The sequence below is a fragment of the Elaeis guineensis genome, chromosome 12, assembly GCF_000442705.2.
Source record: "Elaeis guineensis isolate ETL-2024a chromosome 12, EG11, whole genome shotgun sequence".
NCBI lineage: Eukaryota > Viridiplantae > Streptophyta > Magnoliopsida > Arecales > Arecaceae > Elaeis > Elaeis guineensis.
Window position 1 is genome coordinate 8,753,851 of NC_026004.2, and position 25,062 is coordinate 8,778,912.

Here is a 25,062-nt window from a genome sequence, read left to right on the forward strand (position 1 = left end):
TCTGTAGAGTACACCATATATGTCTGAGTAGTTGGATAGGAGGGTTACAGATCAGTTGCGTGACATGCTTGCTTTTGATTTATGCTATTCGGCACTTCTATCCTCCTGTACTAGTTGAGAAGGGAGAAATAATGTGTCGCACATCAGTCCTAACATTTTTGGTGATATCTTTCTTCCGCTGGCACTGTCCTGGTTTGTACAATTAATACGGTACAAGTAGTGCTCGATTTTTATTTTTTCCAGAAGACAGGCAGTACTCCGTTTTAAAACTGCGACTGCCAAACAACTGAAAGACGATAAAAGATTTTCCAGTGCAATACTAGTACTGAGAAATCCAGCAACTAAACATATCTCCTTGCAGGAAAGCAGATCACAAAAAGAAAAGTTGTTATCTTAGCAGTCCAGATCTGAACCCTCTTGGGTTTTTTCTCTGAGACATTTGCTCCACCTCAATCCCCTCGGCGGTGAGGTAAGTAAATGCTCTGTATTGCACCCCGCACCCCACCCCCAACACCACCCCGCGCTCTCCTCTCTCTCCCAAAAAAAAAAAAAAAAGAGAGCTAGTGTATGCTTTCTACGTTACTATACACTTCAAATTACTGCTGCAGTTTTTGGAAAGCATAACCATTGTTTTCTTTTGAAGAACTTGAATTATGATGCAACATAAAGCTGCAACTCATAAACAATTGGCAAGGTATAAATAAGAGCAAAATAAACCCAAGGCTACAGAAATCATCCTCTCATAATGGGAATATTTGGAAAATCATGATCCGGCAATAGTAACAACTTTTTGTTTCATCCTAATAACAACTTGATAAAAGAAAACCAACAGTGCTGCTACATTTTCTCTGTGTACCACTGTAACAAGCATCTGGCTAAAATAGCAGTCCCGCTTGCAGTAATTCCTTGGCTATCAAGTGGATAATAAATGGGTATAAAAGAAAGTCATGGACAATCAACGGAAAAATTCGATACACAACTCAGCTTTTCAGTTTCGGATCTGGACAAGGGATTATCCCCCACTTATTTCGCACATTGTCCAAGTCTTCATCAAAGTGCTTCTCATAATAGAGACACATAAGATCTGTGCACCTCAGGCCAGCTTGCATGGCCCATGGGAAGTAATGTTGGAAGAAGCGAGCCCTTTGCTTCTCACTAAACCTTGCCGAACCTCCAAAAACTGACAGCAGACACATGGGAAGAAGCATCTGCTCAAACTCCACCACCTTCAGGGCAGACTCTCCAAGCAAATTTGTAGGCAGGCCAAATAGAACATGCCAGAAATCATGCACCTCACGAGCACGTGTAGCCACATATGCCAGTTCTTCTGTATCCATGAATCGAACAGGCGGGCGGTCATCTGGAGAGAAGTTCCTTGATCCCATGAACCTTGCATACGCCCAACCAAATGTGTTCTCAGGCATGTCCCATGCATGTGAAACCTCTGCAGATATAACACGGGGTCGCTCCAACAGAACTTCCTAAACCAACGGAAACAAAGTCATGAATATTCACTTGATAAACAAACAAGAACTAGAAAATTGAAATTTACATCGACTAAGTGATTTGTTTTTGTGTATGAACAGTCAAAGATAACAAAGGCCACCTCCACACAAAAACATATATAAACAAATTAAAGTTGAAATATGAATGTAGAACCTACAACCATATGATTAGCTTACCCTGCCTTCAGGGCTATTCTTCATCCTCTCAAGCACCCGTTGAAAAGCTGGCTTTCCAGTGGTCTCTCCAAGAGCAGCTATTAGATCTGCTCTTCTAGGATCCATTAGGGCACCGAGAGCTGAGCCAACGGCAACTGCTGCCTGCTGCCATCCCTTCAGATGAATGCGCGCTCCTTCCATAGCTCTGAAGTAATGACAAATATGCTAAAACGGACAATGATGTAAGCTGAATGTAGGTCACAATGTCAAACAAGCATCCCCATAAGAATAGTCAAAGCCACCAGCATGTGTCATGGGATCAAGTGTTGTAATAAGAGATGAGAAGCAACAAGCATCATGAAACAAACTGGAAAGGGCAACTGAAAGCAAGAAGGGCTTGTCGGCCATGTCACATCTTTGACAGATAATGCTGAAGAAGCTTGCTTTGATGGATAGATTAGCCGCTAAGGGGAATAAATTGCACCGAAGCCACCACAGAGTTAACCTGAATGAGGTAGACCAGAGCTTCTTGCAATTACAGTTTAAGCACGCCATAGCGTTTTGACATTACAGCCTACTTTCCCCTCCGACTTAGCACTAGAATTGCATTTCACGTAATTTAATTGGTGTTAAGACTTCTGAGACCCTCCTGTATAGTTTCAAATTTGCAATTACCTTATTCTCATCACTGAGAAACGTAATACATGATTTTTCCTAAATCCCTACCATGCAAACTCGCTTTGTAGATCCGTCTTGACAATTCACTCTTATAGAGCTACCTAATCAATTCCAACACAAGCTTGTTTAAATCCCTTTCGAGCATGCATTTACATCACTAGAAATGCCAAAATGACAGGATAGAAAGAGAGGAAAGAAGCTTCTTTTTTTTTTTTTTTTTCCGATTAACCAGAACACTCGTCCCATCGTGCCCAATTAAAGTTATTACATTCAATCCAGAGTAGAAGAAAAATGATATCCTCCGAGCTAATCATATCACCAAACACGTTAGAAGCATAACTTAGAGGCACGACGACATAGCTTAGCGTAATTTCCATTATCTCCCACACACGATACTTTGAGACAACTCCCTCAAAAGAATTAACGCAATCAGACGAAAGTACTACGGCAAGAAAGAAAAACAGGAGTGGACATTCAAGAGAACGTATCGACATATAATTGGAATAAAATGGATCGGAAGAGAACAGGAAGCATTTCTTGAGAGATTTTTACTCTAAATGAAGTATTAATCCATCTTATCGATATATATCATCTCTCAAAATAAGTACAAATTATTCCCCACAGAGAGATAGAGAGAGAGGAGTCACCACTTGCCACTGCCGTCGCCTGGAGGAGGAGGAGGGGGCCGGAGACGAGGATTCTGCCGGCCGGAGGGCTACAATGGCCGGTTTCGATGGTGGGGAAGGGCGGGGAGAAGCGATCGAGGAGGAGAACCAGAACAGGAGCTGTCGCAATCGAAATTTGAGTAGAGAGAAAACCACGATTTCGGAATCAAATAGATCGCCGCCGAGAGCCAGACACAAGAAACGGAAACGGAAATAAAAGGGACACGGGAATAGGGAAACGGGAAACGAAGCGATCCGAATATTCGTTCTTTCCGAAAGCGGATCCGAATATTCGCTCTGTTAACCGACATCGGGATATCCTTGGCCGCATAAAATTTCCCATGCGGTCTACCGTAGATAGGGCCTAGGCCCATGTCAGAGATAAGTGTCTTCCGTGGCTGACCGGGCTGAGACATGGCGGTCAGTTTTAGCAGCTACGGTTTCCAAACTGCATCGCCGGTCTCATGGCGGCGGTGGAGGGCGGCGGCTTCGACTGTGGAGGAGGTGGAGATAAGGGTGTGTGTGAATCGGAGCTGCGGGCGGCAGGGGTCGAGGGAGATGCTGGCGGTGCTCTCCGCTCTTGCGCCCACGGGGATCGCTGTCACCTCCTGCGGGTGCCTCGGCCGGTGCGGCGCCGGGCCCAACCTCGCCGTCCTCCCCGCCGGCTTCTTGGTCAGCCACTGCGGCACCGCCTCCCGCGCCGCTCAGCTCCTGGCCGATCTCTGCGGCTCCGCCTTTGACCCCCAGAGGAATCTGGAGGCGTTCACCCTCAGGAAGAAGGGAGAGAACGAGCTCGAGAAGGGGAACGCCGCCGAGGCCGAAGCGCTTCTTTCCCAGGTATAATTCGCTATATCAACCTGCATACATGTACAAAAAAGAGTTCCTTATTAGCATTTTGATGAAGAAAGGCTTGGGTTTCCATTTAGATTAATTAGAAGAAAGCGTAAGAAAAAAAAAACTAATTTCGGAGCTATTATATGATTTGTGGATGCAGGCCATTGGTCTCGAACCTTCTGGAGGTTTGCATTATATATACAAAAGCAGGTTTTGTGTTCGCTAGAATCAGACCAAGATAATGGCATTGTTTGATTACTATACTTTAATAGGTTTTTGATGATTTTAATGGAAAGAACCAACCTTTCTGGTTGCTTCTTGAAAAATTAGTTGCTCTGTATGTTTTCTTTCAATATGGATTATACTGGAAGTGTTATGCTGTCATGGGAACTGAGGGAATTCCCCCTTTATTTTTTGATGGTGCTATTCAGGTCATCTGCAAGATTAGCTATCGGCGACAATGCTGGTGCTTTTGATGATGCCAATGAAGCATCTAGGATAGATTCCAAATATCCTCAGGTATTGACTGAAACATGATAATAGTCTAGAAATTTGAATGATTATGTAGCAGTGAATTCTCAAAAATATGAACAATCTGATCTCAAGCAGACTTGTTCAAGTTTAGCTGTTAATGTAGTTTTAAAAAAGCAGCGGCCCAAAAGGAAAACTTAAATCTAGCATCTTAACCTACTGCATGATTCCTTGAATTGTGCTTGTGGCATATGAAACTATCAATTCTAGTGAGATAGTATTAACTTATTTCAAATACTGCAGCAGAAGTTTCGGCATGAATATTTCAACAGTTTGGAAAGAAAATTTGAAAAAAATGTGGAAGTGGATAACTTTGAAATGTAATTCTTTAACCCCAAAAGGAGGAAAAAAAAATGTGCCTCAACTTTCCTCCTCTTCCTGTTCCCTTCATTATATCATGAAGAATCTCAGGAAATCCACATTCCCACCATGAAGCTGAAAGCAGAATTTTCATACATTCACCTTAGAACTTTAATGCTAAGTAAAATTTCTAAAATGAGTTTACAGACATTTATGTAGTTTTACGCAGAACTCCCTTCAGTCCTTTGACTATGTATTCTAAGTTCAGTTTTAGAATGCATTTTGCCTTTTCTGAGCCAAAATGTCTTGCCCATCTTCCAGCTAAATTGGCCTCAAGGCAGAAAAGTTATCTTAGTTCTTCAGGATGGAAATAAATATGAGGGCACTCCAAAACCTGAGAAACTAAAGAAAATGAGAGTTAATATGCAAACATATTGAACCATGCTTAAGAAAGATAGTATTGATTTTCATTGAATAACTATTTATTCCATTCTAAATAGGTATAGTGATGGATTACTAAATTCTGAACATACTGCCATCAAGGGTTTAACAGAGATCAGGTCACACTACAAAGTTCTGCCACAATAATATTTTAGTTTGACCTTTGTGGTATAGCAAGGCAGTGACTATTATTAGCTATGCTAACAATGTGTGAGAGTTTTGCTTAGGGTTTGCTTTATGCCCTATAAAACACCGGTACTCCTATTTCAGGCGTGTACCAGCACCGGATACGTTTTCAGTGCTGGTACATTTTCGGTGCGGCACTGGTACTCTATCTCTGCATTTTTGAGATTACAAGTTTGTCCTTTGATGAACCAGATATGGAAAAGAAGCTTTTTACTGATGATGCAGAGAATGAAGCAGCTAAAACTATTATCACTTGATTATTAAGATTTACCATTTTGATTTCTTCTACTTAGTTAGATTGCTAGTATTTTCTTTTCATTAATTGCAAGTGTCTGTTTATTTTTTATGATGATACTTATAAATTTAGTTGAGATTTAAGAACTTAATTTTATTAATATTCGAATATTATATATATGATTAAGTTTTTTCATATATTTTTATTAACATTGAAATATTATATATATTCAAATATTAAAAAATATAAAATATCTAGCCGTATCCGTATCGTGATTTTTTCAATTTTTGCCATATCAGCATATCCGTACCATAAAGTATCCATACCACGTACTGGTATCTATCCTAGTTTGTTTAGATGACATGCAAGTCTAATGATTCCTTACCAGAATTGGAACTCTTTGCTTAGGATAATATGTGATTTTGTCATCCCTGATCTTAGAATGCTTCAAAGTAGATCAAGCTAAATCTAGTCACTTGCTGCTTAATGAGTGGGTTTGCCATCTGGTTAATTGTTCGCTTTGGTTTGCCACCTCAATCTAGCAAACAACTCATGCATTTTTCCCTTTTTTGCCATTTAGTTTTAGGTTTGGCCTTTTTGCCATGGAGGTTGAGTTTGGAACACACTCATATTGGCCTTTTTGCCACTTAGTTTGAGTTTGCTTCCACCCTACCTTAGGTTAAGAGCCCCTAGCCAATCTGTCTTTTTATCTAAAGACACTTATTAATTTTTGGCCTTTTTTCCATTGACTTTTATTTTTGGTCCTTTTGCCATTTAGTTTGGAACAGACCCATTTTTGGCTATTTTGCCATTTAGTGTAAGTGTGCTTCCACCCAACCTTAGTTTTATAGTCCCTTTCTAAAGTGGGTTTATCCATTTAATCCTATTAGAAGTAAAGTGATTGGATAACCTAACTAGTTGCAAAGTGCGGTGCTGGTTATCTTTTGCATGCATGGTTGCTTTCTAGCCACATGAACTTCAGCCCACTTTATGACACTGGGACAAGAATGTTCAGATTATAAGGCAGGAATGCTTGATCAAGGTGCATTCTGCATATGGTCTTTTTGCATAATGTTTGGCTAAGCAGGTTAAAATTCTTTATGATGGGTGTTTAAACGTATTCCAGAAATTTAAATGCATAACATATTGCCATTGCAGTTTTGTTTCTGAACAGAGTTCCATGTATATTCTTTTCTTTACATCTCACCCACCACGTATGATATCCTTTTTCCCTCTTTTGAGCAGAAAAACATGGAAAAAATCCTCCGATTTATAAAATTCAATAGCTTATTAAGGGAAAGGTAAAATCCATGTAACTCAACCTTATGGAAGAAAAAGAAATTTGATTTGTGGGGTTCTCTTCAATCTTTGTATGCTTTACACCAACAGCAGTGCCCTTGAGCATGCCATGCAATGCAGTAATATACATTTTCTTTCTAGTTTAAGGGAAGAATAAAATTGATCCCTATGCTTTAATTATTTATTGAAACAACTAAAACTACAGATAATAATCATACGATGTTGTTCAAGTGCTTCTGACCTCTGTACGATGGAAAAGGTCATTTTGGTGTGCCTACAGATAATTATGGCTGTGTTAAAAGAATATTTCCATTAAAGCTGTCATTTTGGATTAAAGCTAAAATATATGCCTTTTAATCTGAAAACAACAGCTGTGCTTGTGCTTCCTGGGTTTCTCACATTGACTTTTAGTTAAGGGATAAATTATGGTGATGCTTATCTGTATAATCATGTAGGCTTATGTATGCCAAGGCGATGTATTCTTGGCAAGGGGAGAATGGGATGCTGCAGAAAAGGCATATTCAACTGCTTTGCAGCTTGATCCATCAATTCGTCGCTCCAAATCATTCAAGGTTAATATTCTCCATCTTTTGTTTTTGGAAAATGGATCAGCACTTCCTAATGAGCGTTAGGTTTCAAGATTTTGCTTATGCTGTACTAATTCTTTACTAGGAAATTGTTCTTACATAAGTTCAAAATTACAGGCTCGGGTTGCTAAACTTCAAGAGAATCTTATTGCTCTAAACACTTCATCCTAATTTCTCTCTGGAGAATTTACTTAAAGACAATAAATAGAGCAACAAGTCTGATACTGGATCAAAATCTTCCCAAAGCTATCATGCTGGTCCTTTTGGGTGCTTGTTAGCTGGATTATAATCTTCACTAAGAATCATCATCTTAAAAAAGTTCATAATTGCTCTGTTATGTGCTTTGGTGGCTTGTTCATGGATGCCCCTGGTATACCATGTATAATGTGATGAATGGACAGTGAGATAGTGTTGAGATTACTGTAACTTTGAACTATCTAATACAATTACTCTTAGCAATTTGTCCATCCATTGTTTTATGTGATCTGCCGTGAATGGATCATATCTATTTTGTGCCATCCATATTTTGTGTCCCATAGTGAGCATGCTGAGTTTGTATCAGACAGTGGGGCCTAAAAAAATAAAATGCTAACAGAACAATCTGGAGGTCTGATAATGAGCTGGGGAGTATAATTAAGAAGCTTGGGAGTTCAGGAATTGCTAACAAAAGGTTTGGACAATGTTATAGGCTTTGGCAAACACCAATGCTCTAAACTTCAGAAAAATCATTCTATGGAACAAAATCCCAGGAAAATCACCTTGATCAAGAAAAGAGTTTATTTGGCTCAGATGCATCATGGAATAATATGTCACAGCCATGGAAGAAATTATTGACTGTCCGTAGCAATCTTCTCTAAGAGATGTTCCCATGAAAATGAAAACAGAAAAAGATCTTGTTGCAGAAGGACAGATTGGGTTATGCAGTGTCCACAAAGTTCCATTGGATATCAGTAATTAACTGGTTATATCTTAATCCATGACTGCTCCCAGACCTTCTCTGAGTTCTTTGTGGAGTATTCTTCCTTTCACTGTTTCGTGCAAAATGTGATTAACGTTTGAAGCAAGTTCTCCATTTCCAGCATGGAAGCTGATGCATGGATGCTATTTAAGAGGTTGTTGCAGTTTCCTTCATATTATTTTAAGACTCGGGTATTAATTTTGATGCATATGCTCTTAGTTTAGTTAGTATCAGATCACGTGCAGTGTGTGTGGAATAACCCATATCTTTAAGGATAAATAATAATGGCATTGACAGCCACCTTCCCATTATTTTGCTGTGCGCTTCTTGGTCCCTTCTATCTCCATTATTATTCCATTTACATGGGTCCAGGTGCGACTATTATGAAATGAAGGCTGATACGTTACTTCTTATTTGGATTCTTCGGTAGGCTTCTTTCTAATCTACAAAAAAAGAAAGGGGGAAAAAATGGAGACTTTTCCAGCAAAATCCCAGGTGCCTTCTGACCTGTCATTGTCTTAACATTTAGAAAGTATATAGAATCATCAAAGTGTCCTTGGTTGTCTGAGGACTATCAGACAAACAACAAAGAGTCCAACTTCTTTTTTCAGAAGAGATCATTATAAAATATTGAATAGAATAAATAACTCAATATTTATCTATTGCCCAAATATATTCAAGAAAATATCTACCTATGTAGTGATATAAATGTTAACAAGCATGGTTTGTTGGCATTACGTGTAAGGCTACTTTGTCTTCCTATTTATTTGTTTTTGACTCATTTGTCGAGTGCCAAAAGTCACTGTCGTTATCATTGCATAAAACAAAATGACAAATCTCAATAATTAAGCTGCACAACATAAGTTTGATGTCATCTTAAAGACTTTAATTCATGAGTTGCATTATTTAATATTTGTTTGTCACCTCATTTATTAATGCTTGTCTAAGGGTGAACAGAACAATTTTTATAAGGGGAGAAGGGTAAAATGTTCATTTAACCAATCATTAATTATTTCACTAGTCTGGGTTAGACACTTCCCAAAATATATTTTGCTGATAATCTGATAGGAAAACTCAATTATATATATTTAAAATCATTTTTTTCATGCCAGCTCTCTAATTTTAGATCCAACTTCAAACAGAAGATTTAAATCATGCATGTTATAGTAATACTATGCTGGACCACTAAACTGACAGCTGCTTTCCACTCTGGACATGAAACAGGACAATGAGAACAGTTACATTGCTGCATCTTTTTCAGTAGTAATCAACTGCTGTTATTAACTAATATTACCATTACTCCATTCTTCATCTAGAGATGGCAAGAGAGGATATGGGAAAAATTGAGGCAGTGAATCTTGCAGTTCAGCATAGTATTTTTCCAGTAATAACAATTCTGGTTATCATTGATTCTAATGTGGCAAAATCCCAATGGAATCCATGATTCCATGCAGGAGAGAAAAAAATCATACCAAGAGAATTTCATACATTCAATCATTCATATGAAACTTTATTCTCAAATCTTTTTCTCAGAAAAGAAGCTTTTTTCTCAAATCTTTGCTCAATAATTTACATTCTCATATCAGTTTGAGTTTGACTACATTGCGTGCCCGGTAATGTGGAAGATTTTTTTTTTAAAAAAAAATCATTTCAAGAAATGACAGGAATCATCTACTGATCTTTCTCTTCAGATGGCAGTGCAGCATCAGAGGGAGGGACGGCGGCGGAGGGAGCGGCGCCGCCGCCGGACAATTGCCGGAGATCAGCCGTCATCGAGTGGACCGCATGGATTGCCTGCTCCAGTTGGGGCACGCTGAACGGCGGTACGCTTGCTGCCTCCACCGCAGCCGCCGGCGCCATCCCGCCCGCCACGTCGACCACGTACTCCGGCGCGATCCTCCGCCTGGCCTCCTCCAAGATCTCCTCCGCCCGATCGCACGTCACCTTGAACACCTCCCACCGATTTTTGAAGTTCTCGAGCGCCACCTCCATCGCCGCCGTCCGCCGCCCGCAGGTGGCCTCCTTGACCTCGAGCAACCCCGCCGCTGCCGCTACTAAGTCGTCGTACGCATCGCTCATCGCGTCCACAGTGCTCTCCATTAGCGATGCGATTCTGGGGCTGGGATAATTTCTTGGCCCACGTCTTCATAATTTATAGATGGTTGTCAGTAATATAACACTATTCAAGTTTGCGACTACTTCAAAGATAAGGATCCCGACTTCCAGGCCGAATTTAAGCATTTGATGGCAACAGTCGGAATTCTAAAACCCAAGCCAGCTGAATACCCGTAACGGTAACGGGCAAAAAAAAAAAAAAAAAATCAAAGCCTTCACCCAAACAAAAAATTAAAAAAATAAAAATAAAATTTTTACCAAAAAAAAAAAAAAAAGATTAGCTCATGTAAATCTTGACTTAAAAGTGATGGAAACCCTATTCTTTTCTTTCTGTATCAGCCAATTATCAAGGATGGAGTGGGACTCATAACTTCAGTTGCTTTTCTTTAGGTTCCGGTAAACGTTCTTTTTAAGAGATGTTTGAGAAGTTTGCTTTTGTTTTGCTTTTATCTATCTTTTTTTATTCTCTCGGAACAGAGGATGTGATGTGAAAGGGTAAAGGAGAATGTTTCCTGAGTTTGGCTTGGATCATTAATGAATATTTTGGAAAAAAATGGAGGATTTGATAAGTTCGGCCATTGTCTTTTGGGTGGAATGCAAAACCGGTTTCATGCATGATAGGTAGCAGGTCACATCTTGTTGTTAGGTTTCTCTTCAGCAACCAAGTTAGTGGACAACTTCTTTAGGTCGTTCTATGTTCTCTATGGCTGCGTTGACAGAGAAAATCAAGGGAGCAAAGTCTGCAGCACGCGTGCAGCCTGTCGTATGTTTCAGAAAGAGAAGTGCTGGATCAAGATGGAAGTATCTTGCACGAAGATCACAAAGTTGGTGCATTGCTTCGTCATACCTCATTGTTCAAGTCCGTGTTTCCCATTAAAGAAACCACTTTAATTTCTGATTTATTGTGTGAGATTTGCATGTTAGTCACTGAATTGTTTTGTCCATGATTTGTGTAAGATCTCTACAGTGTTCGAGCACTGACTTAAACCTTACTGTAGGTGTAAGACTGAAAAACATTGAATAATAGCCATCTTATATTTTGATTGCAAAGATAGAAGAGGAATAAACCCTCTACTATGTGTAGTACCTGTAACCTAACACACAAGCGATTCTAGAGTGCTTCCGGTGATAATAGTATTCCATTAGCTATATTGTGGTCACTACAACTGATTAGCAAACATATCCACCCACAAAATTTAATTCGGTAATTTCACAACCTCTGCCAATTCTGTTAGGAGATGATCCTCTCAGGTGCCGGTAAAACTTGATATCTTAGGACTTCAGTAAACATGTATCTTCTATAATTAGAACAATACAAATTAAAAATAATGATATAATTGGATAAACCTATATCTGTATATTGGCTGTTGACATGGAATGCATTCCACTAAAATTTGCTCTTTTGCATGCCTATACACAACTCTCACACATGCTAAATGGAATGCAAGCTACACTCTTGGAGAGAATTTTCCTTTAGACATTCATAAAATTTGATTATCTTTATCTCTAATCTCATGTTATATTTGCAACTACCATCCAAAAGTCTCCCCAAATTCAGTAATCTTTATCGTCTATTTAAAAAATATATAGCAGTTATTCATCATCAATCGAGCTGGAAACTGAGACCTCTTACTCAGAGAGGAAAAATAATGAGCTAACAATTATTGATAAACTTTGTCAATATTATAAAAAGAAATCAAAAGAAAACTTTTTATAAAAAAAAGAAGACTCTTATACAAAAACTCTTTGTTGTTTATAGGAAAATTTGAAACTTCTACTTGATTGAATCTTTACACAAAAAGAAAAAAAAAAAATCCATTACAAGCAAGCTATTTCAAAGCTTTTTGAGTCATGAAAAAAAGATGTTCTTGATCCCAATCATCCTATTTCTCCTCCTGACATCTATCCATTTTTTTGACATGAGAAAAGCTCATGTAAAAAATCTTATATATATAATGAAAAAGTTTTATTAATAAAATAGGAAACAATTTTTTATGATGTCAAAATTAACACTAGAAACCACAAACTTATCCATCAACTTCCTTTTTCTAAAATAGCAATAACAAAGTTCATATCTCAATTAAGAGTTACAAAGATGTTAAATAATATTCTTTACAAAATTGCTCAACCAATTTATTATATAATTTTGGATTGATAAGGAGCTATCTGCATGTAACATAGAAAATAGTAATTGTGATATTAGATAGGATAATAGACTAAAAGACATATACAGCACATAACACATAGACATGGCAAAAGGAATTAGGAGTAATTAATAGATAAATTAGTTATTAAACAGCAAATTGTCAAAAATTTGAAGTGAGAATTTTTGAGTTTCTTACTAAGATAAAAAATATAATATAGGAGAACTCGATAGAAATATTATGTATATTTAAATGTACTGCTATTTGTAATATAAACTTTAAAAATAATTTTACTTTCAAATCATAAATTTTCACACTTATTATGATTTTGAATGCTAAAGCATAAACTTTAATAGCTTTCTTAAGAAAATGAACAATAATAAAAAAGGAAGGAAAAAAATTTAAAATTGGGAAATTTGATGCCAAATGGTTGTGGTATCTAGCAGGCCACTGATGTGGATATTTTACTTGATCTAAAGAATATAATCCAATACAAAAACCTACAATAATGATGAAGCCATTTCTAAGAATACTTCTTACGTAACACTATGGGGCGCATGAATAATTTCATTTTTCTTTGGCTTTGGCACAAAATTGAAGATATTAAAAATCATTAAATTAATTTTAATTGTGTTGGTTTTCTCTAATATCTCTATTTGTTATGATATGTATAAGATAATGCACTTCAATCTCAATATTGATTAAAAAAAAATTGAAAATTGGATTAATTACAAAATTTTGAATATGCCCTTGATTGATTTTGAAAATAGAATGTGAATTTATAGAGAGATGTAAAATCTATGAAATAAGACCCAAAATGCATTTTGTGTTTAAGTCATAAACCTTAAGATCATCTTAAATGCATGATGCATTCCAACAAGCATTTTTTATCTTTTCTTCTTTTAGTAAATCAATTAGCTTGCTAGTTAAACATGAGTAAGCTATGGATCGTTTTTATATAAAAAGTTTTAACTAACAAAAATGGTTGAAAAGGAACTTGTATAGTGTGATTTTTTGCATGTGTTTTCCTTTCCAAATCATCACCAACAATGAAGCATCACCTTAGCTACTTTGAGCAAGTTCTACTATTCCCTTCATGGCTGGTTATAAATATACGGATCAACATCACTAAAAAGGCAACACATTGCCTAAATAATGGTGTCGGTCCTCTTTGGACCTAGAAATAATTGCATGATCCATTTATCCATACAAAGATGACCACTTTTTTTTTAGAAAATCTATAAATAGATGATTGTAGATCTTCCCTCTGATATATGTATTCTGGTATTTTATATTTCCACCTAACCAACACTACTATAATTAAATTCAAGATGGTATGCAAATTGTACTTGCAAGCTACCACCATGCCTACAAGCCTCACATTTCCCGCCTCTCTTAGGATGCCTTCCTCGTTGCCAAGGATGTCTAATTCATGATCAAATGCTCAATGCCTTTCTCACTATAACACCATAGGAGGCTGGTGGGAGGTACCACCACAATATACCCCAATGCTCCAACTCGTACTCATTCTAGAGAGGTGCAAATAATCCTTTTAGTCCTCAAAGCACTATTTAAATGTGAAAGCAAAACCCAAACTGAATGGAGGCTTATTTGACTATATATATATTTAGGTTTTGACGGTGATTTTGATAGCACAATATTCTTTAGGGATAATTGTGATTGCAAACTAGACTAAGTTTGGTTATACCTAATTGTATTAATGATTGCGCGGGCATGCATATCTTGCGAGCCAACTAAAATGACTTCAAAAACTATGTTTTTATTATGCTATACACCTCTTATCTCCTTCTCGCTCAATAATATTTTAGTTTCCAAATAGAAGGTGCACTTACTAGAAAAAAAGGTTGATCTATTACTGGTCTCTCTTTAACTCTATCTCTCTCTCCTGCCTCAAATAATATCTATAAGCATTTTGGCAATAAAAAAAAGGTTGTCCTACTGCATGACCCAAAATCCATCTCCAATCACAAAAAGGCAACATACATCAAACTTCTGTTGTACAACTACCAACAATTTTATTAGTAAGACATTTAGCACATTTTCATCTATCACTCTCATGATAACTGGGGAAAAAAAACAACTTCCTTACAAATGCAAGGATTATTAGACAATAGCCAAGTACTTGTTAGGTAATTTTCATAAAATTTTTATGTAGTAAATATTTTAAAATAATATACCAGTTAGTATTTTTATTTTGAAAAATAGATATATATCTACACATATACTTGTCCAGCATGATTTCATGGCATCATGTAAAAGGCAACTATGCCCTGGTCCTTCTCTTGTTTACTTCTTTCCCAAGTAATTTCTAATTTAGTGCATATATATACACACACACACACACACACACACACACACACATACATACATACATACATATATATCTATGTATGTATGTATGTATGTATACACACGCACACACATACATACATATATGTATATATATACATATATACATATATATATGTACACACACATATACATGTGTGTATATAGACACACACACACACACACACACACATATATATATGTGTGTGTGTGTGTGTGTGTACGTATGTATAAGTATATGTATAAGTATATGTATATCTATATGTATATATATATATGGATATATATATATGTATATGTATATGTATGTATATATATATATATATGTATATGTATGTATATATATATATATATATATATGTATATGTATGTATATATATATATATATATATATATATGTATATATATATATATATATATATATATATATATATATAGACACACACACACACATATATATATAGACAATCACACACACACACTATATATATATATATATATATATATATATATATATATATATATATATATATATATATATATATATATATATATATATATATATATATATATATGTATGTATGTATGTATGTGTATGTGTGTGTGCGTGCGTGCGTGTGTATCTATGTATGTATATATGTATATGTATGTATGTATGCAATATATATATATATATATGAAATAATTCTCTTTCATTTTGGAACGGCGTTATTTAAACTTCAATACTTCATTTAGACTTCATTCTAAAAGTTTCGGCCTTTTTTTACATTAAATTGATAAAAAAATAAGGTTAAGTGAGCTAATATTGGAGTTAAAATCAATATTGGATAAATACTGAAGTTCAAACCAGCACAACCCATCTGAATCCACTGTAAACCATTCACTTCAGTTTCAAATGGTTTATACATGGTAAATGATCGATTGTAGGTGAAATTTTTTTCAATCCGATTAAGTTCTGTTGGATGAAATTTTTTTTTCAATCCGACCGAATCCGTCCCATGCTCAGCCCTAACCAAAATAACAGAAGGTGGCCGGATAACAATTTATCCAAACTTTTTATTGATTTTAAGTATAGCTTACAAATGTATGCATACTTTTCTTAAAACATATTTAGCTCACAAAATGATTTTAGAATATTTATACAATCCCTTTCTTAATTAAAAGCTGAATCATACCTTACTTTGCTTCAAATATATGCCTACAATTTGTCAAATAGTGTATGTCACACATCATGCCACGTCATATATCGCCCATTCTTCTGCTCAAGATTTGGACGTTTTGGTATTATCAAATATTGTTTCAGAATCATATTAAATATGAGTGCAACAAATTGATATGACAGAACATATATATGTTACTTCAATAATGAATCAACTGTAATGATCTTGATTATCAATCATAAATTTATTACCATTTTAATTCACCATCCGAAATGGCAAGAAATAATTGGTGCGATAAGTACAATGCTATTAATTAAGCACTTCTCAAACAGGAAAATATTATTTTTCCGAACAACCATCAACTACAGTAACAAACATAATCATCTCAAAGTTTCAAAAAAAAAAAAAAAAATCCTCTGAAGTTCAAAAAAAAAATATATGACAAACTTTCAGAACACATCCGTCTCGGAGAAACGCTTACCGCAGATATCACACTCACCCCTTCTTGTTATAAGAGTCGGAGGTGCCGGTGGCGGCCGATCATCCCTGACCGAGATCCTCCGGCGGAACCCGAGACCCGTCAGGCGTCGCCGATGCCGCCTCGCTCGCTCCACCCACGATGCTTTCCGGCCAGTCCGATCATCCGTTTCGCCACCTCCAGGTTTTCCGCCACCCTGTCGCACTTCGAGCGGAAGATCTCCCGGTGTCGTATCGCGTTCTCCAGAATGGCGTCCTTCGCGGCCGGTCGGCCTCATGGGACTCTCGCCAGCGCCTCCAGAATCTCGTTGTACGCCGCCGCCACCTCGTTGATGGCGCTCTCCACGGCAGCGATTACGATTCTGGGGTAATCACCTCGATCCGCGCTCGTATGCTATTTATACAATCTAATTGTTACGATTTATGGAAAGTCTGATTTAAGGAAGTATCTGGGGAAGGCAATGCAAATCTAGCATTCTAAAACAAAATTAAGAAAAAACAAAGTGTAAACGGCTCGGGGTACACGTGACGGTGTTCGCCATAGCCATTGCGTTTCTAGGGTCATCACAGTTCGCAAGAATAGGAACCCAAATCATATATATTCACGCTTAAAATTTTTTAAATTCATTTTGACAATGACTTTGAAACCCTCTCCATGAGATTTTTGATATATAAATGCCATTAATCCTATTATTAAAGCACATGACAACAGAAGATTGGCATGATTCATCTGGGAGTTGAGCCATACATCGAGCGTTATATGAGCACCACATGCATGGCATATAGATCCAAATAATGAATATAGTTGTGTGACATAATATTTTCACTAATAATGACCAATGATGATGTTCTAATCTCAAGAAAAATAAAAAAGAAAAAATTAGAAAAAAAATGATATTCATAATTATCAACTCTAAAAGTTATTACTTTATTTTCTATTCAACGTGGCAAGAGGGAATGAGAAAAAAGAATAAGAGAAGACACCCACCCTCAACTACTGTATAAAAACTTTTTATCATTCATCCAAATCATATGATACACATTAACAACATTAGCCTTACCATCTCTAACAGATATCTTTTTTTGATGATAATCTCTAATAGATATCATACCTGTTAGAGATCATACAAGCACTAGTGCACCGGATCCCATCTCTAACAAATATCATTCATCAAAAAGATATAAAAAATTACTACTCCAACTCCTTCCCCATCACAACCATCCCAACATGAAGATAAATGATGTGAACCCAAGTTTAAATAATCGAGCCATTAGACAGAGTTTAAATATTCTGGTTAGCGAGGGTTTAAGTGTATAACCCAAGTTTAAATAGCAATATTGCTCCCGCTTTATACTGCTATAGATTGATGGAAGTAGGGTTTCAATGACGAGGTCACAGATTCTCCACAGTACTCAAAAAGTATCGTAAGATACTGTGCATGATTGTCCATCTTAAGATGGACAGCCACATGCACTCACGAGCACGCGTTAAAAAAAATTAAAAAGAAATGAATGTATAAACTCCTGGGGTATTTCAATAATTTGGATGGCTATCCATTTTATGATGGACAGCATCTAATCATGCACAGCACTCTGCGGTACTTTTTGAGTACCGCAGAGAATTTCATTTCTAGAATTGTCAAAATGGGGCAGTCCAGCCCAGCTCGATCTACATGGACTGTGATTATGTGGGCCGGGCCGGGCTCTGGTCACCTGTTAAAATGGACCGTAAAAATCCAGCCCGGTCCTAGCCCACGTGGGCTATGGGTTAGGGCCGATCGGGTCGGCCCACTTCTTTTTTTCTTTTCTAGGGCCACAACAGAATTTTCAAAGCCAAACAAAAACTAAACTTACAATCAAGTGATCGCTTATTCGTCTGATCAAGTATGGACCGGCCCACAGACTGATCCGGCCCTAACTCGGTTCAGATCATAAACTATAGGGGTCGGGCCAAAAAGACTACTTTCATAAATGGGCTAAAATTTCTCAGCCCGATTCAATCTATTTTTAGGGCCAAATGGACTGACCCATGGGTCTGGCTCATTTTGACAGCTCTACCCATTCCCAATGGCGGAGGGTGTTTGTATTGAAAAAGTCTCAGCTTTTTGATTCGGATTGAATTCTTATTTAAAGTTTGACTGCTTGAAACTAACTCAGTTATTTTAAAATAGAATATTTTTTTATCATTTTCTTTGTAACTATTTCCTTTTTGTGATTCCTAGTTTGTGAGATAGCATTTTGTGTACACCAAGTATATTGAAAAATAGTTCAAGTGGAACAAAATAATTCATTTGATGTTCTATTACTACCCAATACTCGATTCGATGCCTGAACTTTCTCAAGAAATGCTTCTACGGAATGACGACATCAACATGTTTTATTTCTTAGAAGAACACCCCTGCAATTCCATATTAACCTCCGAAACTTCTGCAAGGGAAGCTGAATAGAGGATCAAGATGGATATAAATCTTTGGTTAGCGAACTATCCATTATGACACAGAGTCCATATCAAATGATCAGAAGTTTCAGAATGATCATCAAATATTTCCTTAATATTAATGGCCATGTTCCATGAGGAAGAATTGCCTTGGATAACAACCGATAGAAGATGAGATGGCCTTTTAGCATCCCAGTTTGGTTAAGCCATGAATATATGATGCAACAGAAACGGTTAGCCCTAAATATATGATGAAATGCCTCAATGAAGATAACTATTCTAATCAGTGGGACTTCCCAAGCACACGCTTCGTCGAAGTCTGAAGGTTCCTAAGGCGAGCAAATGGAGACTTGTTGATTTCTAGGCCTTGCAATATATGTTTGCTTATGTGATGTTTCCTGCAGTTCGTTGTGTAGTTCGCGTCATATATTTTAGTGAGGCTAGTTTATTTATACGGAGGAGGTAAGACTTGCAAAAAGATGAATGAGATATCACAAGATATTGGGTATGGGGAGAAAATAGTCTAGAATTGTCCAACAGGTTTTACCTCCAACGGGATGAGGCATTACAGAAAAAACGTTTCTTTGCATTGCACGATGTTTTCCTAGATGGAGAAGTTCTCAGAGAAGGTGGGAAGTAGGTATAATGTGATGGTCTATGGAGGTATTCCAGTTGGTGATTGGGTCAATGTATAGAGTTTTTTTTTTTTTTTTTTGCCTTTTTTTTGAGGGAATGTTCCATAAATAGAGTGAGAGTTGATTTTAATAATAGTTTGCACAGTTTGCACTCTGAACAAAGATCTTGTGCATCAATTTCCTCTTTTAGTTCTCCTAATAATGTCATGGCATGTCTGAAAACCTATTGCTGGAGTAAACCCACAGAAAGGTTAGGAAGAGAGAGAGAGAGAGAGAGAGATTATGCCAAACTACTAGAAAGAAATAAAATCCTTGTCATTCACTTCAACATAATGGGAATGCAAAAGCCACATTACTCCTCCTATAAATTCCAGGCCAGAAGCTATCACCAGAAGTAGAATAACCAACACAATAACCCTAAACTACTACTAGAACACCTGAAACACTGCCGTACCCTACTAGAAATTTGTCACCTGAATCTAGAAGAAGAGCAAGCTAACTAATAACACAATGACTTCAAGAACGCTCGCTGTGACCTGAAGTGCACCACTTGAGTCAGATGATTCAGGAGAAGTCGAGCTACCCGTCTGGTTGCTGCTGGATGGTGATCCACTTGGCCCCTCCGAATGCGAATGGCTGAGAACTTTGATGATCATCCTTTGGCCTCTCTCACAGTGACCCGCCACCCCACTGATGAAGTACAACGTCCCCGAGTCTTCAAGCTTGAACTCCGTCTTCCCATTGTTCGAAAAGAAGAGAGGGTGCGACGACCTGCAGTGCTCGTAATCCTCTTCACTCACCTCCATCACAGAATCCTTCTTGTACTTGAAATCTATTTTTCTCCAAGAAACAAGAAAACAACAACGCTGAAGGATGCTCTTTGGATTGTTAAGGGAAAGGATGGGATGCAGGATAGAGCATGTGACTTACGGATGGTGTCGCCAACCTGAAACCTGTTCCTGGAGGCCCAATGATTGTAGAATTGAGTGTTTCTGGAAGGAGGGACGGCCCAACCCTCCTCATCGCCGACCTCGAAGTCGAAGGCATTGGAAGGTTGCATGGAGAAGAGGAGGGTGAGGAGGAGGAGGAGGAGCTTGGCAAAGCTCGTCAAGAGAGCCATCTTTCAGCTCAGCTATGGATCGAGGTGGTCACGGAGAGAGGAAAAATAAGAGATAGGTAGAGGATGCGGCTCTCAGTAGAAGAAGAGGGAAGTCGAGTTGGTTAGAGAACGTGGAGAAAATGGAGGCGTGGGAGCGGTTTTTGGCACATTGCTGCGGACTTGGGTGGGTGGAAAATCTTTGACTCGGTATGGAGTTCGTTATTAAGGCTTGCCAGGCCCAAAAACGAATGAGAGAGTTATTTATGCCAAAATAGGCCTAGCAAGCCCACCTAAAGAGGCAGGCCAGCACCTTCAACAGTCAAAACCCAGCACCCTCCAACCCATCACCACCCCCGCTACCGCATGGCTCCCAGGTTGCATCGCAGACCGCGACCCAAACTTTAAAAAAAAATTAAAAAAAAAAAAATCCAAACTAAAAACCAAGCCATAGGAAAAAATGGCATGGCTTGTTTGCAGCCTTATTGATATCTTATGTAATTCAGCACACTAAGCATAAAACGAAGCGTTAAGCCATGAAAAAGGTGTTAAAATCACATATAGGAAAATAACCTTATAAGAAACACTAGGGAAGAAATTATCCAATCCCTTCACTCGTGGATTTGCCAAAAAGATTCACTAAACTTTTTGAGTTTGCAAGATTTTCTTCTTGTTTTACTGCCATAGATCTAAGCGCAAGATGGACAATAGTATAAATAAATATAGGTCAAATATTATATATATATATATATATATATATATATAGAGAGAGAGAGAGAGAGAGAGAGAGAGAGAGAGAGAGAGAGAGAGAGATGTATTATGCTCTTGTTGAAAAGAGAGGAAATCTACGCCTCTCAAAGTCAAAATTAATTATGAGATATCCAGATCAAAAATTCATATCATTGATCATAGTTTATACTACTGAAAATGCCTACAAACTAAAAATCATGTATTTTGGTAGCTCTAACCTATACGTATAGGAAGTATAAAAATAAAATATTAAAATAATATAACACCATATTTTGTTATGATCTAAATATTAAAATCTATCAATTAATTTATATATATTTTAATATATATAGATCATGATGATCAATAAGATGGATTCCTAATTTAAAACTTTATCACATTTTGCATATGAGTATAGTGGAAATCATCTATTTTTGTGTCCATAATGCGTACATATTAAAAAGGCTAAATTTCATAAAAAATCATGAACTTAATGACCCAATTTAACATAAATCCGAAACTTTAATTTCTCACAATTTGACTTTTGATTGTTTAATTCATTAACAATGTGACCCCTTCATCACTCGGACATTAAAACGTATAAGGCATGTGCCTTACATATGTTCAATTTTTCTATGTGGTACTTTCGGAATGAAGTCTATATTCTTTTATAAAATCAAGGAAAAAGGTTAGAATTTTTTTCAATATTTTGGAGTAAGAAAGGAGAATCCAATGAGAGAGAAAAGAAGAGGTAAGGAAGGGAATGAACTTTGATCCATAAATCGACCCCCATCCCTACTGTTGAAGTGCAAGGCAAGCCCAAGCCCCTCAAGCTGGAACCCGAGTGTCCTTCGGCAATGGTTGTTGGCCTTTTGCATGATCGGGTTCAACTTGGAGTAAAGGCAGATTGTAGAGGAGCTCTATCCCACAGACTCCCTCCTCTCTGACTAGCATCTCCTTGTCGCCTTCTCCTCCTTCCCCAACTCCATGTCTCACCACCACCCTCGCATCCAATCCTCCATCCATGACTCTATCTTCTCTTTTGGCTTTCTCATTGGTGGCTTTTATCTACGGCCATGTCTTCAACTAGCAGAGCTAGGACTAGTGCCTCCCTCGCAGTGTCGAGCAAAAGTCAATGGTTGTGCTCTCCCACTATCCCTACTCCTCTATCTTCCAGCTCTTCCTCAAGATCCTTGGCTCCCTTCGCTTCAACATCGACTGCACCACCCTCGACCTCGTCACCTTTCATGTTGCTACTCAGCCTGCCCCTTGATCGAGCTCCCCCATGAACCTCTCCATCGACACTACCACCCTCCATGTCCACCTCCCCCTCTTCCCCAACAACCTCAACACTCGTCATGCACCCCGCCCTCCACCATACCAAAATCCTTCCATCCCCGATGTCCTTTTCCACAATGCTGACTTCTTGCCATTTATGGCATCGTCCTCCACCTCTGTACCCTCTAGGAGCTTATGCTTCTTAGCATGCCCATGCATGTCACTGCCCCCACCCCTCCCCAATGCTCCAAGATCATTGCCACCCTTGTCAACCACATTACCCCCTGCCCTTGCGGCATTGACTTTTGCCCCTATTTCACCATCCACAACCTTGGAGTGCTTTATCTAATTAATTTTTTTAAAAAATATTATTTATAAAAATAATCTAATATCTAACTTATTTATTGGATTGATACAAAAGGGATGAAACGTCATTTTGAATGGTATTTTATCATCACCACGTCACCCACCTTTTTCTTCATTTTCCACATAGACGACGTCAAAAATTTTTTTTAAAAATATCATTTTAAATGATGTTTTTAAAAATGTCATTCCAAATAGCATTTTTAAAAATACCATATTATTTGACGATTTTAATTTTTCTCCAAAAAAAGTAAAAAAATAAAAAAAAATTAAAAAAATATAATTTTAAATTTATAAAAAAATAAAAATTATAATTTTGATAAAAATAAAAATTATCATTTCAAATTAGTATCTCCATTTTAAATTATCTTTTTAAAAAAATACCTGAAAAAAATTATTGTAAAAAAAATTAAAAATACCATAAAAAAGAATTGAAAAAAAAATAAAAATTATAATTCTAAATTTTAAGAAAATAAAAATTTTATTTTTAATTCAAATAAAAATCATCATTTCAAATTACAATCTTCGTTTCAAATTAATTTTTAAAAAAAATATATAAAAGAAAAAAAATGAGAAAAAAATAAAAATAATAATTTTGAATAAATTTTAAAAAATAAAAATTTTAATTTTAATTCAAATAAAAAATAATATTAAATTATTTTCTCCATTTAAAATTAATTTAAAAAACATCTAAAAAAATCTTAAAAAATTTAAAAAAATAAAAAAAATACCATAAAAAAAAAAGAAATGAGAAAAAAATAAAAATTATAATTTTGAATTTAAAAAAAATTAATTTTAATTCAAATAAAAAACATCATTTCAAAATAATTTCTCCATTTCAAATTAATTTTATAAAAAAAAGATGTTCAAAAAATAAAAAAATTAAAAAAATAAAAGTGCCATAAAAAAGTTAAAAATTTAAAAAAATGATAAAAAAATAAAAATTATAATTTTAAATTAAAAAAATAAAAAATTTTAATTTTAATTAAAATAAAAGACATCATTTCAAATTACTTTCCCCATTTCAAATTAATTTATTTAAAAAATAATCCAAACAAATAAAAAAATACCTAAAAAAATTTATAAAAATAGAAAAAAATGATAAAAATAAAAAAAAATTATAATTATAATTTTAAATTATAAAAAAATCAAAATTTTAATTTGAATTTAAGAAAAATAAAATAAAAAAATACCATAAAAAAGTGAAAAAAGGGAAAAATGTGAAAAAAATAAAAATTTTAAATTGAAATTAAAAAAATAAAAATTTTAACTTTAATTCAAATAAAAAATATCATTTCAAATTACTTTTTCCATTTTAAATTATTTTTTTAAAAAAATATCTAAAAAAAAAAATTGGAGTAAAAAAATAAAAAATACCATAAAAAAAGAAAAAAGGGAAAAGAATTGAATTGAAAAAAAATAGAAATTGTAATTTTAATTCAAAAAAATTTATAATATTTAATTAAAAAAATAAAAATTCTAATTATAATTCAAATAAAAAATGGTAAAAAATAAAAATTGTAATTATAAATTTTTTAAAAAAATTAACTTTAATTCAAATAAAAAATTATCATTTCAAATTACAATCCTCATTTTAAATTAATTTTATTTATTAAAAAATCAAATAAAAATAATAATAATAAATTAAAAAAATTAAAAAAATTATTAAAAAAAATGGAAGAAAACATCAAAGAGAACGGTGTTTTTGAAAATGCCAATCCTTTTGTCATTTTTGAAGTATAAAATTCAAAAAAAACCCTCTTTCCCTCTTCTCCGGTATTTCTCCGACATTTTCTCCTCTCCGACGGCACGACGGTGAGCTCTTAGTGATGGTGAGCTCCTTCCTCTCTCTTTCATCTTCCTCTCTCTCTCCCTCTTCTCTCCCTCTTCCTCTCTCTCTCCCT

General features: G+C 36.0%; 4 protein-coding genes across 7 annotated transcripts; 1 reads left to right on the top strand and 3 right to left on the bottom strand.

The window, feature by feature from the left end:
• Positions 1-714: 714 nt before the first annotated feature.
• Positions 715-3,187, bottom strand: LOC105055400 (ubiquinone biosynthesis protein COQ4 homolog, mitochondrial). 3 transcript variants are annotated; one of them, XM_073246501.1, is made up of 3 exons: positions 2,994-3,187; positions 1,683-1,866; positions 715-1,481 (listed from the first exon to the last, which is right to left on the bottom strand). In XM_073246501.1, the coding sequence occupies exons 2-3, from the start codon at positions 1,860-1,862 to the stop codon at positions 981-983; spliced, it is 681 nt and encodes a 226-aa protein (XP_073102602.1). In that variant the 5' UTR covers positions 1,863-1,866; positions 2,994-3,187; the 3' UTR covers positions 715-980. The 3 variants fall into 3 exon arrangements, with proteins under 3 accessions (XP_073102602.1, XP_010935498.1, XP_010935497.1); XM_010937196.4 differs by having other exon boundaries at positions 1,683-1,886; positions 2,987-3,187; XM_010937195.4 differs by having other exon boundaries at positions 2,987-3,186.
• Positions 3,188-3,392: 205 nt separating this feature from the next.
• LOC105055399 (small glutamine-rich tetratricopeptide repeat-containing protein 2) lies at positions 3,393-7,888 on the top strand. 2 transcript variants are annotated; one of them, XM_010937192.3, is made up of 5 exons: positions 3,395-3,841; positions 3,999-4,048; positions 4,270-4,357; positions 7,286-7,402; positions 7,535-7,888. In XM_010937192.3, exons 1-5 carry the CDS (start codon positions 3,419-3,421, stop codon positions 7,586-7,588), a joined length of 732 nt encoding a protein of 243 aa, XP_010935494.1. In that variant the 5' UTR covers positions 3,395-3,418; the 3' UTR covers positions 7,589-7,888. The 2 variants fall into 2 exon arrangements, with proteins under 2 accessions (XP_010935496.1, XP_010935494.1); XM_010937194.3 differs by lacking the exons at positions 3,999-4,048; positions 4,270-4,357 and having other exon boundaries at positions 3,393-3,841.
• A 1,880-nt stretch (positions 7,889-9,768) lies between these two features.
• LOC140852863 (mediator of RNA polymerase II transcription subunit 32-like) lies at positions 9,769-10,511 on the bottom strand. Its single transcript, XM_073246502.1, has one exon. It carries the CDS (start codon positions 10,473-10,475, stop codon positions 10,047-10,049), a length of 429 nt encoding a protein of 142 aa, XP_073102603.1. The 5' UTR covers positions 10,476-10,511; the 3' UTR covers positions 9,769-10,046.
• Positions 10,512-20,061: 9,550 nt separating this feature from the next.
• LOC105055517 (early nodulin-like protein 21) lies at positions 20,062-20,850 on the bottom strand. Its single transcript, XM_010937358.3, has 2 exons — positions 20,623-20,850; positions 20,062-20,524 (listed from the first exon to the last, which is right to left on the bottom strand). Exons 1-2 carry the CDS (start codon positions 20,810-20,812, stop codon positions 20,172-20,174), a joined length of 543 nt encoding a protein of 180 aa, XP_010935660.1. The 5' UTR covers positions 20,813-20,850; the 3' UTR covers positions 20,062-20,171.
• Positions 20,851-25,062: the final 4,212 nt, after the last annotated feature.

Excerpts from the sequence above, each read along its gene's own strand:
- LOC140852863 (XM_073246502.1), bottom strand. The coding sequence starts at position 10,475 with ATGGAGAGCACTGTGGACGCGATGAGCGATGCGTACGACGACTTAGTA.
- LOC105055400 (XM_073246501.1), bottom strand. The coding sequence starts at position 1,862 with ATGGAAGGAGCGCGCATTCATCTGAAGGGATGGCAGCAGGCAGCAGTT. Across the intron at positions 1,482-1,682 it reads AGAATAGCCCTGAAGGCAGG|GAAGTTCTGTTGGAGCGACC; the intron begins GTAAGCTAATCA and ends CCGTTGGTTTAG.
- LOC105055517 (XM_010937358.3), bottom strand. The coding sequence starts at position 20,812 with ATGGCTCTCTTGACGAGCTTTGCCAAGCTCCTCCTCCTCCTCCTCACC. Across the intron at positions 20,525-20,622 it reads TCAGGTTGGCGACACCATCC|ATTTCAAGTACAAGAAGGAT; the intron begins GTAAGTCACATG and ends GGAGAAAAATAG.
- LOC105055399 (XM_010937192.3), top strand. The coding sequence starts at position 3,419 with ATGGCGGTCAGTTTTAGCAGCTACGGTTTCCAAACTGCATCGCCGGTC. Across the intron at positions 4,049-4,269 it reads CATTATATATACAAAAGCAG|GTCATCTGCAAGATTAGCTA; the intron begins GTTTTGTGTTCG and ends GGTGCTATTCAG. Across the intron at positions 4,358-7,285 it reads TAGATTCCAAATATCCTCAG|GCTTATGTATGCCAAGGCGA; the intron begins GTATTGACTGAA and ends ATAATCATGTAG.